General features: G+C 32.7%; 3 protein-coding genes across 4 annotated transcripts; 1 reads left to right on the top strand and 2 right to left on the bottom strand.

Annotated features, from left to right (window-relative positions):
- Nucleotides 1-550: 550 nt before the first annotated feature.
- On the bottom strand, nucleotides 551-2,487 carry LOC103860790 (CASP-like protein 1D1). Its single transcript, XM_009138456.2, has 3 exons — nucleotides 2,120-2,487; nucleotides 1,323-1,452; nucleotides 551-1,016 (listed from the first exon to the last, which is right to left on the bottom strand). Exons 1-3 carry the CDS (start codon nucleotides 2,347-2,349, stop codon nucleotides 795-797), a joined length of 582 nt encoding a protein of 193 aa, XP_009136704.1. The 5' UTR covers nucleotides 2,350-2,487; the 3' UTR covers nucleotides 551-794.
- A 246-nt stretch (nucleotides 2,488-2,733) lies between these two features.
- On the top strand, nucleotides 2,734-12,465 carry LOC103860789 (heavy metal-associated isoprenylated plant protein 19). Of its 2 annotated transcripts, XR_004456850.1 has the most exons (3): nucleotides 2,734-10,863; nucleotides 10,938-11,017; nucleotides 11,426-12,465. XR_004456850.1 is itself a non-coding variant. In XM_033288945.1 (2 exons), the coding sequence occupies exons 1-2, from the start codon at nucleotides 10,888-10,890 to the stop codon at nucleotides 11,752-11,754; spliced, it is 459 nt and encodes a 152-aa protein (XP_033144836.1). In that variant the 5' UTR covers nucleotides 2,734-10,887; the 3' UTR covers nucleotides 11,755-12,465. The 2 variants fall into 2 exon arrangements, 1 of the variants encoding a protein (XP_033144836.1); XM_033288945.1 differs by having other exon boundaries at nucleotides 2,734-11,017.
- On the bottom strand, nucleotides 12,329-15,510 carry LOC103860788 (1-deoxy-D-xylulose-5-phosphate synthase, chloroplastic; the record flags this gene model as incomplete). Its single annotated transcript, NM_001301934.1, is given in 8 exon segments — nucleotides 12,329-12,668; nucleotides 12,761-13,327; nucleotides 13,400-13,707; nucleotides 13,777-14,050; nucleotides 14,129-14,400; nucleotides 14,488-14,803; nucleotides 14,882-15,007; nucleotides 15,248-15,510. Coding segments are annotated over 8 exon segments (2,151 nt in total). The 3' UTR covers nucleotides 12,329-12,527.
- Between the last annotated feature and the right edge of the window lie 1,011 nt (nucleotides 15,511-16,521).

Below are 16,521 nucleotides of genomic sequence, written 5' to 3'. Positions count from 1 at the left end.
GGCTTTTCCAGATCTTCCAAAGAATCCAAATTGGTAAGTTTTGATAGTGGGTAAATCTTGTTGATGTTGAAAATTGCAGACAGGCATCAATCTTTTCTTCAAAGGTACTAGTAGTGCTGTTGATGATGCTGTTTGATTTATCCCCCATCATCTCCATATCTTCTGAGCATACGATCTTGCAGTGATTTATTTGCCATAAATTTATACGTTGACATTTAAAAACAATTTTCCAATTTTTCTAGAAGTTTCTGCATGGCTGGTACGGTCAATGGTCAGCGAAATCAATTTTTAGCTGAACTTTGAATTTATATATTTAGTCGTCCCAAAGATTCAGAAATTGGTTTGTTTAACAATTCTGGATCGTCCGTCTGATCGGATCTATTTAACAAAATAACATATGACAAAGCATGATTATTTTCCCAAACAACTAATTTTGCTATATACTTTCCTATCTTTCACTGTCTCTATTCTCTAATCGTATTTTTTTCCCTAACCGTAAATACACATTTAACCACAATTGCCTTTAACTTGGTCAACAGTTGGATCAATATAAACAAGAGACAGAGAAGCATTTAACTATGAAGGAAATCATCAATACAAAACATAAACAACATTCAAAATTAACTAAAAACATCGGTTTACAAACAAACTAAACACACAATCATACAAAAATAAAAGAAAACAAGACTAGAATTAAAAAACACAAAGATTAACTTCGACAGATCAGCAAAGCAACAACAAGAATGACATCAATATGCGTTGACTATGAAAGATTCAAAGAAAGAGAGAATGAATCAACGGATTCTCTTGTAGAGGGAGAGGACAGAGATGATGGAGAGGAGAAGGAGGATGATAGAAGCGACCAGTGAGACTGCGATTGCGCCTCCGACGTGATGGCAAAACGTGTCGTAGAGATCACAGATTTTTCTCCATCGTACGTTCTTGTTGCCCTTCAGACCAATGTACGCTACTCCACCTGATGCTCCGGTCGCTGACGCCACTATACCTACCATCACCTGCCAAAAAATTGTCGTTTTTTGTTAGTAAAAAAAGTTACAAATAAGTTTTTTTTTTGACTAAACGTTACATTTAAGTTAAGTAGTGATTTTGTCTCTTATACCAAATTATACATTAAATTTTAGAGATGCTTAAATTTCGTGCAAGTAACCCAAGCATAGTCCAAGTACAATTTTAAAAAAAAAGTCCAACTTTTTGTTTGGTTTCTAAACCAATTGTTTTGGCTTTACTACCGACTAGGAAATAACAATTTGATTTCTCTATGGTTTAAAATTAATAGATACGGTTTAATAAAGAGGAATTACCGCATCCATAATGGCAAGATTAAGCAAGAGAATCGCAGAGCAAGAGGAAGGCTTCTTGAAAGCAGATAGGGTGGCAAGTGTAGATATAATGCTGTAAAAGCAAGCCACCGATAATGCTACCACAAAGTATCTGCGTATTAACAAAAATAAAGAGATTGAGTTATTCAATACTATAAACAAAGTGTACAATATTAAAGCTACTCCCATATATTTGGTCCAAAAAAACTCCCAGAGATTGAGCCAATCATTATTGACTTTCTAAAATCTCTGTTTCGAAAATTCCAACCACTCCCATATATTTGGTCCCAAAAAACTACTCCCATTTGCATCAAAGATTATTCGTTTTTTAAGCACGTATTATAGTTATTTATTAAATATATTTCTTTAACCTAACGTTCATGCTCCAATATATATGTTACATGCACAGGTATGATTATCTATGTATGATGGATCCTTTCTTATTTCTCAAAAGTATATAAACATTGACCAGATTTAAGATCTACTAGTATTATCATTGTATTACACCATTCAAATTTGACATGGCTTCCTTCTAACTTGGATTAATTTATGGTTTACTAAAACCCCCCATGCTAAAAAACTACAACCTATATTTCAAATTAAGTGTTGGTCTTTGCCAAGTCGCAACGTTCTACATAATTCCAAATAAACTATACTTTGTATTTATTTGACCCTGAGATATACAAATTAAATATGAACTCCGCCATTTTATTAAGACAATCAATCAGTTTCGACTACGAGAATAGTGGATTAACTGTGAAAAATTAGGATGAACTTACATAAAAGCCGGTGAGTGTGTGAACTTTGCTTGAGTATGAAAGGGAAATATAGGAATAGTCTTGCTCTGTTTACTCGTAACCATCACCACAATTGATGTCAAAGTTGCTGCAAACAGAAATAATCTTAGCACAACTTGAACCATCCAACAACTCTTCGACGTGGTGCAGCTTCCTCCTGGAACGGTTGTTTTCTCCGTGTCAATCGTCGATTTGGTTTCATCGGAACCCATCGATGGACAAATCTAAATTTGTTACGAAATGTGATATTTTTGTGTTATGGGGAGTTGGTGATATTTTTGGTATGTTGAGAGGGGTTTTTATATTATTGTGTGTGTGTGTTTCGAAGAAGAAAACATAATTGAATTGTCATTAGTAAACTAATAGTTATATATTATTATAATACAAGGTCATGGGAAAAAGATGGTGGATGTTCCGGACACGGCAGCGATGTTTGAATATCTTAAGAGTCAATACGTTCATAATATATATGTAGCAATCACATCTTCTGGCGTTCTCATCTTTATTGGTGGTCAATGTTATTGGTAGCGTATTTGTTAATGTGAAACTACGTTAAATTGTTAAGTTACAAGAAAAAAAAAACTACGTTAAATTGTTGTATGTATGTATTAATGTATACAACAATTACATGTCTACAAAAAGAGACAACCGTCCTTTTACGAACAAATACGATAGTCCGAAATTGACATTTTAAGTTATTTCTTTCCTTTGGTATATGATAGATTGATTAGGGGTTAGCGCATTCACGAAAAGGAAAAGATACAAAGTTCTGGTTTGAGATATTCAATAAAAATTATAAGATATTTTCATTATATATTTTACTTGATAACTAGTTTAATTTATTTTATAACTAATTTAAATATTTAACTCAATTATGTTTAAACAATTAATATTATTTATATGAAAACTTCTTGTGAGATACTCAGTAATGTGAATGCTCGTATAAGATGTCATTTCATAACTGGCTTTTTTCTTCCAAAAAGGGTTATTATCGCTACTAATTTGAATGAAGTTTAGCATACTCCAGGAATCTTCTTCATCTTCATTCAAGGGACTTAATAATCTATTTATCCACCTCTCCAGTTCCTTGGTTTTAAGTCAGTCTGGTTTAGCTCTAATATCCCAAAGCATGCTTTCTTGGCATAGGTTGTAACTCTCAATATAAGGAACATGCTACTGGGGTGGGGTATGAATGTTCCAAGTGTCTTTCGTCTTTGCAGTATTGCGATGAATCGAGAGCACACTTGTTCTTTCAATGTTCATTCTCTAGTGAAGTTTGGACTTAGGCTTCTCAAAATGGGAAAGTTAAATTAGTATGCAAGATTTTGCTACATGCGGTATGCTACATTCTTTGGCGTGAGAGGAACTTGAGACTGCATAACTCATCAAGTAGGTCAGTTCAGCTTCTGATTAGAGAAATCCAAGTTGTCAAAGAAAACTACATTCTTGGGATTGAAACACTTCACAAAATCAACGCTCAGCACGACCTCAAACCATCCAGCAATCCTACCTTGCTGTTTGGTTTCGCTATTTCCAGCCATAGCATGACTATCACCACAAAGCTTTCTTTCACGTGTGTTTTTTTTGTCGGCTTTTATTATATGATTAATGTAATTAAACATAAGTTCCTTTCAAGGGAGGAAAACAAATTTATAAATGGTATTTACACAAAACAAAATTTTGAATGAAGTTGCGGATATGTATTCGTATTGTGTAGGGCTAGGCTGCTAGCTCTGTAATATAAAACAAAGACATCGTTCTCACCTTGTCACTCATATATTTTAATAATTTGCATTTAAACTTTAATTAGCTAAACGATATATATGTTGCACAAAAAAAAGCTAAACGATATATATAAACTAACCGGACCTTGAACCTCCGAGGTACATACTGCGTTCATCATTGTAATAATTAATTGAGAAATAATACTGCCGTACATAAACTTGGTGTAGAAATGAAGAAAACAGGAATGGTTGATTGTTTGATTCCAAGTGAAAATTGATTTTTTTTCTTAAGGATGTGTTTTATATGTGCAGAGAAGAATAAAGAAAACTAGCCACCGGTTTTTAAGGGGTGTATTCAACTGAAAGTTTTAGGTGATTTGTATTAAAATAACAAATTCACTGTTATTCAAATAAAAATTTTAAAAATTCATTTAAAATTCATTGTTATTGAAGTTAACATTTCGTAGAGTACTCTAAAATCTACTGTTATTGAAAATATTTTAAGTTGTGAAGTTTAAAAATTTTGAAGAAAGAAGCAGGAACGAATATATATGATCGCTTATGGTGTCGATAGTTTTAGTTTTTTTTTGACACCTAATTATACTTAGCACTTGATGAAGCTATTTAATGGAATTACAATAATAAAACCAAGATCTCTTTTTCCTTCAATTTGTGTGAATAGGCATATGAACGTGGAAAGAGAAATGAAAGAAGATATGTTGAAGAAAAAGCGTGGGGGATAAACACATCTTTATCTTGACTTGTTTCGGCCAGATAAATATGTAAAGGGTAACTTTGCCATGTAATCATATAAACAATCCATATATAGTCTTTCTGTAACAAATCTATTAAAAGAACAAATTCAATTCAGTTTTAAAAGAAACTAGATCTGGACCCGCCCGACCGGGCGGGTGTATTTTTCTGTTTACGTAATGCAATTAAAAATTTTCACACTTTATATAATGTATCAAATTTTTATACAAATGATGACAAAAATACATCACATAATACAAATATTGCTGTAACATAATTTGATCACACCGTGGCATTTCTAATGTTTTACCTGTTATTTATCTTAGATCATCACTTAATCATCCTTATCTACTTTACTAAAATTCAAAAAAATACAAAGAGTAGAACTAACAGTTTGATCAGTTAAAACCATTTCTAATGTTTCATCAGCGTAAGGTGGGTTTTGTATCCATGAGTGAATCAGTTTTACTTGAACATGCCACACTTCCTTAAAGGGTTTAAGATCGCTGATCAAATGAAATCTTTTGTTAGCAGACATGATTTTTTTGTGAGGTAAGTCGTAAAAGAATGTGTAGAATGAGTTTGTACTCGGATAGAATATATAGTAGAGAGACAATACCCTAGTTGAGAATAAATATCTTTGCTTATTTTGCAAGGCATATTAGGTGAAATAAATGAAAAGAATATTTTGTTGATTATGTTTCTTGTTTTTGAAATTATGGTAAAATCTTAATGGTTATGATTTGAAATAGGAAATGATAAGATTTTATGCTTGTTCCGCAAGTGTGTGGGTCAATTTTTTTAACGCAATACAAAACGCTAAAGTTGAGGAAATATCTTAACCACCCTCGTAAGGCATCTCTTGTTTGCATTAGTATGCAGAATATGGTGTTGAAATTCGAATATTATGTTTATTGTTTAGTAGTTATAGATCAAATTATATATATATATATATATATATATATATATATATATATTCCTTGTTCCGAAATTGAAGGGGAAATCTTATTTAGAAACAAATTAGTAAATTCAGCAAATATTTCTATTTTTTTTCCGAAGATTGTTAGGGAAAAAGATTTTCAATTCACAAATATTAGATTTTAATAAGATAGATAATGATTATTAATTATTTGGACATAGGGAAGTCAGTGGAATATTTCAATATAATAAAGTGGTTACAAATATGCTACAGACACCACCGTGAAATTAAGTGAACTGAAATTGTTCAACTCGTGTGAGAATCATTGTTAATTTTTCTTAGTTTAATTACTTATATAATTTGATGTTCGTGCAGGTTACGTAAGCTAAGGATGAGATTTATATAATAAGCAATGTTAGGGTGTCGATACTGCAGGAGAATTATTTATGTTTGTTCATTTATTTAAAAATATGTAGTTTGTTTGAGTTTATTAATAATATGTTTCCTTTTTTTGTGGTTAGTTTGAGTTATTTTAGGAAAACAATGAATAAGTGGAAAAGACAATCATTTTTAATGTAAAACTAATTTAATTCTCAATGGCATTTGACTGTAAATATTATGTAACTTTTAGGGTTATTCTATAAGTGTACTTCTGTTTTAATAAAGTAGATTTTACTTGGCCACTTAATTTAACGACCAAAGCAAGATGCACTCAGTAAAACAAGATCGGTTTATGGTCAATACCAAAATTTATTACTGAACTAAATTCATACAAATTGGTTAAAATTAAACGTTTTGATTTTGACAAAGGTTCAAATTGAACGTTTAACTTGGACATACTAGATTTTTCATATTTTATTTACAAACATATTTTAAATGAATCATGCATGTGTTAGTATAATAATATAAAATCAAACTGATAGACTTAGATAATATACAAACTATTTAAAAACAGAAACTAAATTTTTGGTTGGACGAGTTTCAATCCATCGACCGTTTTGGTATCAAGTCATGCTATCGTAATTATGACGTTTCCTGATCTCATAAGTATACGTCGTTGATGATTCGTTAAACTTAGCAGATTGTAGGTTAGTTAATATAGTGTAGGACTAAGTTAAGTTAAGTGAGTCTTTCTCGAAAAAAGTAAGTTAAGTGAGCCTTCAATAATTGATGAGCACTTTCACAGTTATAACAAAATCCGCAAGAAAGAATACGCAAGGCACAATTTGTTTATTGTACAATTAGGGAAAAAGGAAGACCACAAATAGAATAATAAAATAAATAATTAAGGCAAGCTGTCTTGAATAAACCAAGACGGAAGATCGTCCCCTTGAAAGTTGAACCTGTATATGATAAGGCAGTGATCACGACAGCGAATATGTAATGATAACCTATCTTGACCGTAATTCCATCCGTAGTCGACGCTTAAAGCAACTCCATCTCAAAGTTTACGATAAGTATCTAACGTGATATGTCAAACTATATCCGACGTTAGAAAATTAGACATTTGGAAAATAAACTAAAAGTAGTTTGTCTAAGGTCCAAAATTGACAACAATATCGAATTAGACATGGATTAAATAAATCCCAACATGTAATAACTTAATAACTTAACCAACAAAATGAAAGGAGAACAAGAAAAAGTTCTCGTTTGATAGCATAGAGAACCTTATTTCCATAGCTCAGATATTTAATTTATAATTAAATTTAATTAGTTAAACAAAACTAATTAAGATAATAATAATTTATTATTAAGAATCTTTTTTTATTGAGATCCCAATCGATAAGAATGTTGCTATGTTATTATTTTTCTCAAAATAATATTCAATTTTAAAGAAAGTCTCCGTACATTGACAAAAACTAAAAAATGTTATTTATAAGATTTGTCCTTCTTATTTCTATTTTTTTTCTCATGGTTAAGAAATTTTCAAATGTCACAGGCATGTCCAAAATTATGGCTGGATAAATAAACTGAATCCAAACTTATAAATTGAACTAAAAAATAAATTCAAACTTATCCAAATCTGACATAAATACCGAATGGATATTGCTTTATGATATTTTGGATTATGAGTTTTTATCCGATCCGAATCCAAATAGATATCCATAAAAAATCTGAGAAATTCAAAATCCGGAAAAGAAGTCGTACCAAATACAATCTCATTCCCGAATGTGTATCCAAATACATGTAATAATTATCTATTGCATGAATAATTACACAAACATGTAGTTTATGTTTTTGGTATTTGGTAAATATTTATGTTTTATGTTTTGAAAATTACATATAAAGTTCAGTTATGAATAAGTTTACTCATAAATTTTAAACAATGCTGTTTTATTTTAAAGTTTAAATAATATTTTTACGTTTATAGAGTTCGTAGTTGTCAATTTTAATTTGCTTACGTTTCATTATGTATTGATTCTTTTTCATACAAGGTTTTGGTATGTTATGATATGTTTGACATTGTCATATATGGTTCAGTGACTATGGTTGATAGACGAGTTTCCCAAAATTATTTTGAAAGAACATAATATGTTTTCATGAAGCCAGGTACACAAATTTATTGAAAAAACTGAAAATATATTGAATTTAATCAAATACAAATAAATATTTTTAGAAACGATAACTCGATTAATATATCTGAAACCAAAAGTACTGTGGATGCAGCCAGTAACTAAATCAAAACTGAATTTGACTAAATTCGAATCGAGCCCAATCGGAAGTTTTAAAATATTTAAATGGAACTGAAATTATGAACCAGAAAATCTGAAACTCAAATGAATCCGAACCAATAATTGAGATCCTGATTGTCCAACCCTATCCAAAACTCAGAACCAACGTGTTTATATGGATTATGGACTTTATTTATTTTTCCGTTTTTCCCATTAGTGCGTTTTTCCACCGGCCAATCTTTACTCTCTTTTTGTGACATTCAGGGGTCAACCTTTTAAAGACAATTTTTTTTTGAGAAAGACAATAGTTACTTCCTTTTTTGGGGATGCAAATGTTAAAAAGTTACTTTCATATTGCAAACATCTGAAAGCAGCAGCCGCATAATGATAAAATAGCAATCTTTCTTGGAAAATTTATTGTACAACTTACATCTCTATCTCTCTACAGATTTCATAAAGTATACTTTTGGATAAACTTTTTTTTGGTGCAAAACCATATATTAATTGAAAGTGGGTGAAGTCCAAACTAGAGTCTTATTTAGTCCATTAAAGGCCTGATGCAACCAAAAAAGAAAGAGCGTAGGATTTCTTTTGCTAAGCTATCTGCTTGCAAATTCTGTGTTCTAGGAAATTAATCGAAAGAGATAGATTGAAAAATAGAGGAGATCTGTTGGATGTTGAAGACGATTCTGAAGATTTCCTTCTCCTGTTGTTTGTTGGTGATAGCTCTGATGAACGTTGAAGTGTCTGATAGCAGTAACATAGAGGTGTGAGAACTCCAGAGAAGCTGCCATGATGATCCCTGATCTAACAGCTAGTGCCTCAACCATCAGAGGTGAAGCGACCGGTTCTTGTATCTCAGTGCCTTGTTGCATCTCGTTGGACTCGTCAATATCCAAGTGAGGCATGCTCTCCTTGTTTTCCTTATCCCAAGACGTGTCTGTCTTTCAATTGATCGTGTTGGAGGGACGTGATTGCGCCATCAGAGGTGGTTGCTGCTGCAGAAAGATCGGGTCATGCAAATTCGCCATCTGCTTTGGTTTCTTTGCTTGAGCCAGATTGCATTCTCTTGCCAGGATGATGCCTTTTGTAACTCTTTCACCAGGAGCAGAATTCTGATCCTCAAAAATCAATTTGTTTCTTGTCGTCCAGATAAGCCAGCAGGTCCAAGGGAGTATAGGAGTGAGGGAGGTAGACAGATTGATTTGGATAAACTATTTACAAGTTTGTAACTATTCCCTACAAGGCTACAACTACAATATTTAATTTGTATCTCCCTAGAGAAATTCGCGTCTAGATGAATATTTTGCATAACATAATATATGTGTATATATATCAGTACTGATCCCAATACAAACTGGACCGGCATTATGAGAACCTAAATAATTTGATGGTTATCACTTGTTATCTAGTTTGTGGTCACACTTATCATATACAAGATCGATTAAATTTTTAATTTTAATCATAAATGTATTATTGTTTATGATTAACTATTTCTCAACCCTTTCACCAATAAAAATTCATTAAACATAATTAATTTTTCAAATTTTACAACTTACCATCATCACCTAATAAAAATGCATTAAAATATTTTTAAAATTATATTCTTGAAATATTTTTGTTAAGTCATGGATGTTTGGAAACTGAAGGAGTAATATTTATTAACTCTGTATCTAACAAATTAGATAAATAATTTTATAAAATCTAATAAACTTATATCTCTTAATTACTGGATATAAATTTTTCCATTATCATTTTCGATATTGGATTTTACAGTTAAAATTTTAGTAGATAATTAATACAAAATTTTGTTATTTTACTCCCCCACAAACAATCCAGGAATATACGTGTAAAATGTGTCAGAATTTATAAAATTATGCCTAATTTTTGGTATTTTCTTAATCTCTATTTAACATATAGTTAGCCAATTTTATTAAATATAATGAACTTATGTATCATTAGCTGGTTGGATAATATTTTTCTCATTGAATTTTATTATATATTTATTTTGGATTTATAGACACACGTTTAGTTTAAACTTAATACAGCTTTTCTAAGACAGTCATTTCTAAAATAACTGATAATGCATAGCTGTTTTAGATAAATTAAAATTTTACTTATGTACACATAAAATTTTAAGAGATAAATCAAAACAAATAAATCTAAGAATATATGAAAATTAAGTTTTTTTATAAAAAAAATAGAAAAATTGAGAAAGTTAAATATAAGAAATATATATTTATAAAACAAGCAATGAAATTGAGTAAAGTTTTATGTTTAATTGCAAAATTCATTAATTTGATTAAGTTGAGATTTTTTTTTCTTATCACATGATTAGAGAATCATATTTAATATAAATATATAATACTATATACAAACATTAAACACATATGAATCATATATGGTCTTTATAAATGATTGGGTATTATTATACTATGAATTGCTTTTCTGGTTAAGTATTGTATTTTTCTTTATGTGTGCATATACGTTTAAAATAATAGTTTTTCTCTGTTTAATATGCCTGAGTGTGTATATATGTGTTTTAGGCTTTTGAATATATTTATGCTGGAAATATTGCGTACTTGGTCTCTTTCGCTATTTCAAACATACGAAGATGAATTGCTGCTTTCCGCCTTCAGGAAAAAATATCATTATTAGGTAAGTATAATTTCTATTTGTAACATGTTTAAGAAAATTATGTTTACAACTCACTATTCTTCGATATTTTCTAGTACATTGGATGTTGAATTGAAGATACCAGATTGTAACAAATGCGAGAAAGGCATGATTGCTGTTATTTCCAACTTCAAAGGTAGAATCATACTCTCTCCGTTCCTAAAAAATCTATATTTTAGAATTTTTACTTATTTTAATAAAACATATTAAAATTTAGTTACATATACATAATTTTTTTGTAATTTTATATTTCCTATATTTTTAAACTAATAAAATTTTAAGAAATATAATTAATGGTTCTTGAACTTCACAATTTCTCATTATTAGTTTACAAATATTATATTGGAAATATAAAATATGTATTTTCTTGAAATAAAATTTTTCTCTAGTAAATCTTTTAGGAACGGAAAGAGTATTTATATTTATTGTTTTGTTGTCAACATATTTGATTATCATAGTGTAAATATATAGAATTGACGATAATTAATATGATGCTACGTTGTAACATTTATGTTTGCATGATGTGTATATGAATGATTATTAGGAGTTGAATCTTATACGAAGGATACAGAGAATCAAAAGGTTGCGGTTTCTGGAAGTTTTGACCTGGAGAAGTTGTTGAAAAAACTCAAAAAAGTAACAGGCGGCAAAGGAGTGGAGGTTGTGAAGGAAGAAGAGAAAGATCCTGAACCTGAAATAGTTGAGGTTGTTAAAGAGAAAGATGAAGAAACTGAAGTGGTTCAAGAAGTTAAAACAGAAGAGAATGCACGACCTGAAGTGGTTTTCGAACCAAACAGTGATGAGCAAAAGGAAAAAGAGAAGTACATGCTGTTCAGTGACGAGAACCCTAACGCCAAGTGTACTATTTCGTAAGCGTAGTTTGGCATTTCGTTTTATTTCATTTAATATCTAAATCAATTAGAAAAAAGTTTCTAGTCGAGAGTTTCTAGAATGACAAGTTTTGTATTTCTTGTTCATTCACTTATTATTTCCCATCTAATTGTTCAAGTTAAAAAAAATATGAATTTTTGTTTTGTTTTTGTAAATCGTTTGTCTTGAGCCGGTTTTTAAGAATGGAGGTGTAATTTGAAAAAGAAATAGTGAATGTAAGCAGGTTTAGCACATGTTATTAATGTGTCTGGGTCGGACCGTGGCTCAACGTTGAGGAAGGAATTAGCCCGTTTACCGGTTCGACCGACTGTCTAATTTATCAACACTCCTTGTTCCAACTTCCCAGACATCTCAACCAAAGGTTTATATGAAAAACAGATGAAAATGTATTCTTTCGATTTCTTTTTATAAACAAAAAAACATAATTAACTATTTAACCAACCATATTTCAACCAAATAGAAAAAACATTGCAAAACATAAAAAATTATATAACATCAAAATTAGTAAATTTTATATTAAAAGCTGAAAACGTCCTATAATTAAAAACAATTTTTTTTTTCTAAAACGTTATCTATTAAAAACGGAGGGAATATTTGATTTTTACAAAGATGTTAGATATGGTTGTACAGCTCGATCTCAATCACACACACCCCTTAACAAAGTTTACATTACAACTAATCTTTGCACACACATTGTCTTTACCATCTCAGCCAAATGACTTCCTTCTTGTATATGTTTTCCACAGATTCTACACTCAATACAGAGCTTCCCTTGGTGCTCCGATTAAGTTAAGTGCAGTTGCTGCTATATGAGATGGCATGAGTCCAGCTTCAGCCATTTGATCAGCTGGTGAACCATGGTCAATGTACCTATCAGGCAATACCATTGGTCTCCACTGTCACAAAACGACACAACAGCAATTAAAAAAATCATTAGATCTCGAAAAGACAAAGCAAATCATATTATGTAAAGAGTTGTAATTGTAACCTTGAGCTTCCCATCGAGAAGACCATCCAGTGCAAGAAACTGAACCACATGCGATCCAAACCCTCCAATGGACCCTTCTTCAACCGTGATCAGCACCTCGTGAGACTTAGCTAAGCTGCGAATGAGAGCACGGTCCAACGGCTTGCAGAACCGCGCATCTGCCACGGTGACGTTTAGTCCACGTTCTTGGAGCATTACAGCCGCTCCTAAACAGCTCTGAACCGCTGAGCCATACCCCAACAACGCAACCCTCTCTCCTTCTTTTAAGATCCTACCTTTCCCAACCTCAACAGGAACACCTTTGTTTCCGGGAGGCAACGCAACGCCAATACCGTTACCTCTAGGGTAACGGAAACAAGAAGGACGGTCATCAATAGCAGCAGCGGTTGCAACGATGTTAAAAAGCTCAGCTTCATCTGATGGAGCCATCACTATCATGTTAGGAAGACAAGCCATGAACGTCACATCAAACGCTCCACAATGTGTTGGACCATCAGCTCCCACTAGTCCAGCTCTATCCATCGCAAATCTCACCGGTAACTTCTGCAAATCCACATCATGTACAACCTACAGAGAAAGGTATCACCACTTAATACTCTATTAGTCCTTTAAAAAAAAAAAGAATGTTGTGAAACTTGCCTGGTCATAAGCACGCTGCATGAAAGAAGAATAGATTGCGCAAAAGGGCTTAAGGCCTTCACACGCTAAACCAGCAGCAAAAGTAACTGCATGCTGTTCCGCTATCCCGACATCGAAACATCTTGTCGGGAAGCGACGTTGGAAGAGATTCAGCCCTGTCCCACCTCCCATGGCTGCATGGATCGCAACCACGTCTTTGTCTACCTCTGCTTCCGCCACTAACGCCTCCGCAAAGTAGGTTGTGTAAGACTGAGTCTTGTTAGTAGTTTTGAACTGTTTACCAGTCGCTGGATCAAATTTCACAACACCTGAGAGAAAAAATAATGAATAAAAATGTCACACTCCTTAAGATATAACGAAAGATAAGTGAATATTACCATGGTATTTGTCATCAGCTCTCTCAGCGTAAGGATAACCACGACCTTTCTCAGTTATGACATGGATAAGAACCGGTCCTGTGGTTCTTGCGCTCTTAACTTCTTTAAGAATGGCTACCAAATCATCTATGTTGTGTCCATCAACTGGTCCAATATAGTAGAGACCGAGTTCTTCAAACAGCGTTGATCCAGTTCCGCTTATCATTCCTCTAGCGTATTCATCCACCTTAGCAGCTAACTGATGCATTGGCCCACCTATTTGCTTTGTCACACCCTATAACACAACAAACAATAAACAACACAAGCTAAGATCTTTTATCCAACTTCATAGAGATCAGGACAATGTACTTGCCTTTGCGACTTCTCTCAACTCTCTAAGAGCTGGGTTTGACTGTAACCGACTAAGAGCGCTGCTCAATGCGCCAACGGGCGGACTCGGACCATCCAAAGTGGCAGTAGGTAATGAGACTTGCTTGTTGTCGTTAAGAATGACAATCATATCAGAGTCTAGATAACCAGCGTTGTTCATGGCTTCATAAGCCTGCCCTGCCGTCATGGCACCGTCACCAATCACAGCAACCACATTGTTGTTCTTCCCTTTCAAATCCCTTCCTACCGCCATTCCTGTAAAGTGTAAAGCCAAAGTTTATGATTCAGTTTTGTTTTCTTGTTACCACAAGGACACACCAAATGGATTTTTTCTTGGCTTACCTAAGCCAGCAGATATTGTGGTTGAGCTATGTCCTGTACCAAAGCAATCATGCTCGCTCTCTCCTCGCTTAGTGAAACCGGAGAGACCATTGGTTTGCCTCATTGTCGGCATCTTGCCTCTTCTCCCGGTGAGAATCTTGTGAGGATAAGACTGATGGCCAACATCCCAAAGAATCTTGTCCTGTGGAGTGTTGAAAATGTAGTGAAGAGCCACTGTGAGCTCCACAACACCGAGGCTTGACCCCAAATGTCCACCTGTTTTGGAGACGTTGAAGATCACATCTGATCTCAGCTCATCAGAGAGTTGTTTCAGCTCCTGCCAATGAGATTAAACCAAAAGAAGATATGGATCAAAAGGCTTGATTGATGGTGATTCATTTTTTTTCTTTATTACCTTGGTGGAAAGATTTTTCATGTGAATTGGGTAATTGATTGTGTCAAGTAATGGAGTTGGTGGTCTGTTTGAATAGTATTCACCCTTCTCTGCAAGTGAAGCATTCACTTTTGCCTTTCTGTTTGACTGTACAATACAACACACATCACAACAACAACAACATCAGAACAAAAAGCTGTCATTTTCTCCAGAACTTTTACTCATTGGTCCAATTTCAATAAACTAACATACAAAAAGGGTCTGATTTGTTTGACTTCTGTCAAAAAATGAAGTAAACCCATTACTTAATTCTAGATTGTACCAAATGGGTTACTACCAAATCTCAAAAAGAACACAAATCTACAGTTGATCTGAAGTGAATCTTACATGACTGGTGTTTGGCCTCAGACATGGTGATGGAAGATCTGCAGACAAAGATCGAGAAGAAGACAGAGAATTTGATTTACAACAAGAATCTGTTAAACCTCCTTTGGTTGTTATGTAAGAAGGAAAAGCAAATGCAGATAGAGCCATTAAAGGGAGGAAAGAAGAAGACTTGACAAAAGATTTGTCAGAAACAAAGAGAAACTGAGGTTATCAAGAACAGTGAAAAATCAATACTTTAGAAGGTGGCGGTGTGACAGTGGTGGAAGGTAGAAGAAGAAAAGATGGGGACTTTTTGTAATGGGTGATGAAATAAAACGACAAAAAGGCCAATTTCTTGGATTATGGATTTTGATATGTAACGGTGTTTTAATATATCAACAGAGATAAAAAAAGGTCAGAAGGTATTGAGATGGTGCGTGATCCGCAGAGAAATTGAGATTTTGGTTGGGCCACGTCACCCAAAAAATCCAGGTTTTGGATAGATATTGATATATACTACCTTTTTTGCTTTGTGTTTTCTCTTTTTTTTTATTATAAAGTTTTTAGATAGATATGTAAAATGATAGTTGCTTTCATTCATCGAATGTTTTCTTACAACCAATGCACCAAAGGTGAGAAAGATGTAGAAGTTTTTAACAAAACAGGAACTTTTTTTTAATAAATATGCTGATAAAGAAAAAAATCGTAACTACTTAACACTAACACAAATGTTTTGACTAAACTATGGTTCATATATATAGTTTGTAGTTTCGTATTTAAAATTATTAAGTAATAACACAATTTTGTTTAATATTAGCTTAGATAATATCTATACTAATAAAATAAAATAAAATAAAGTATCTTTCATTAAGGTATCTAAACAAGTAATGCACCAAAAATTTGACACTTAATCAATAATTTAAATTTATAATCATCTTTCATATTTCTTATTTTTAATTATTTATCACAAATATATTAACACAGAATCTAATAGTTTTATATTTTGAACTCAACCAAATTTCCAACATCAATTTCCAACTCAATTGGTGAAGATGGTTTCGGAACCAGAAGAATGGCCAGCATTTAAAAGCTACCTGGAAGATATTAAGCTTCTACGAAGAAGTTTCCACAACTCGGATATCATCTATGTACCCCGGACGGAGAACCTACGGGCGGATAGCTTGGCACGTTGTGCTAGGAAACAACCGTCTTTCGTCGTTCACATGGATGCGGAGTTACCGATCTGGTTTACAGAGTCAATATGAGTCTGTAAATATCTTGCTGTCAAAAAAAAA

Source organism: Brassica rapa, chromosome A03 (genome assembly GCF_000309985.2).
Source record: "Brassica rapa cultivar Chiifu-401-42 chromosome A03, CAAS_Brap_v3.01, whole genome shotgun sequence".
NCBI classification, from domain to species: Eukaryota; Viridiplantae; Streptophyta; class Magnoliopsida; order Brassicales; family Brassicaceae; genus Brassica; species Brassica rapa.
This window is presented reverse-complemented; position numbering and strand designations above follow the sequence as displayed.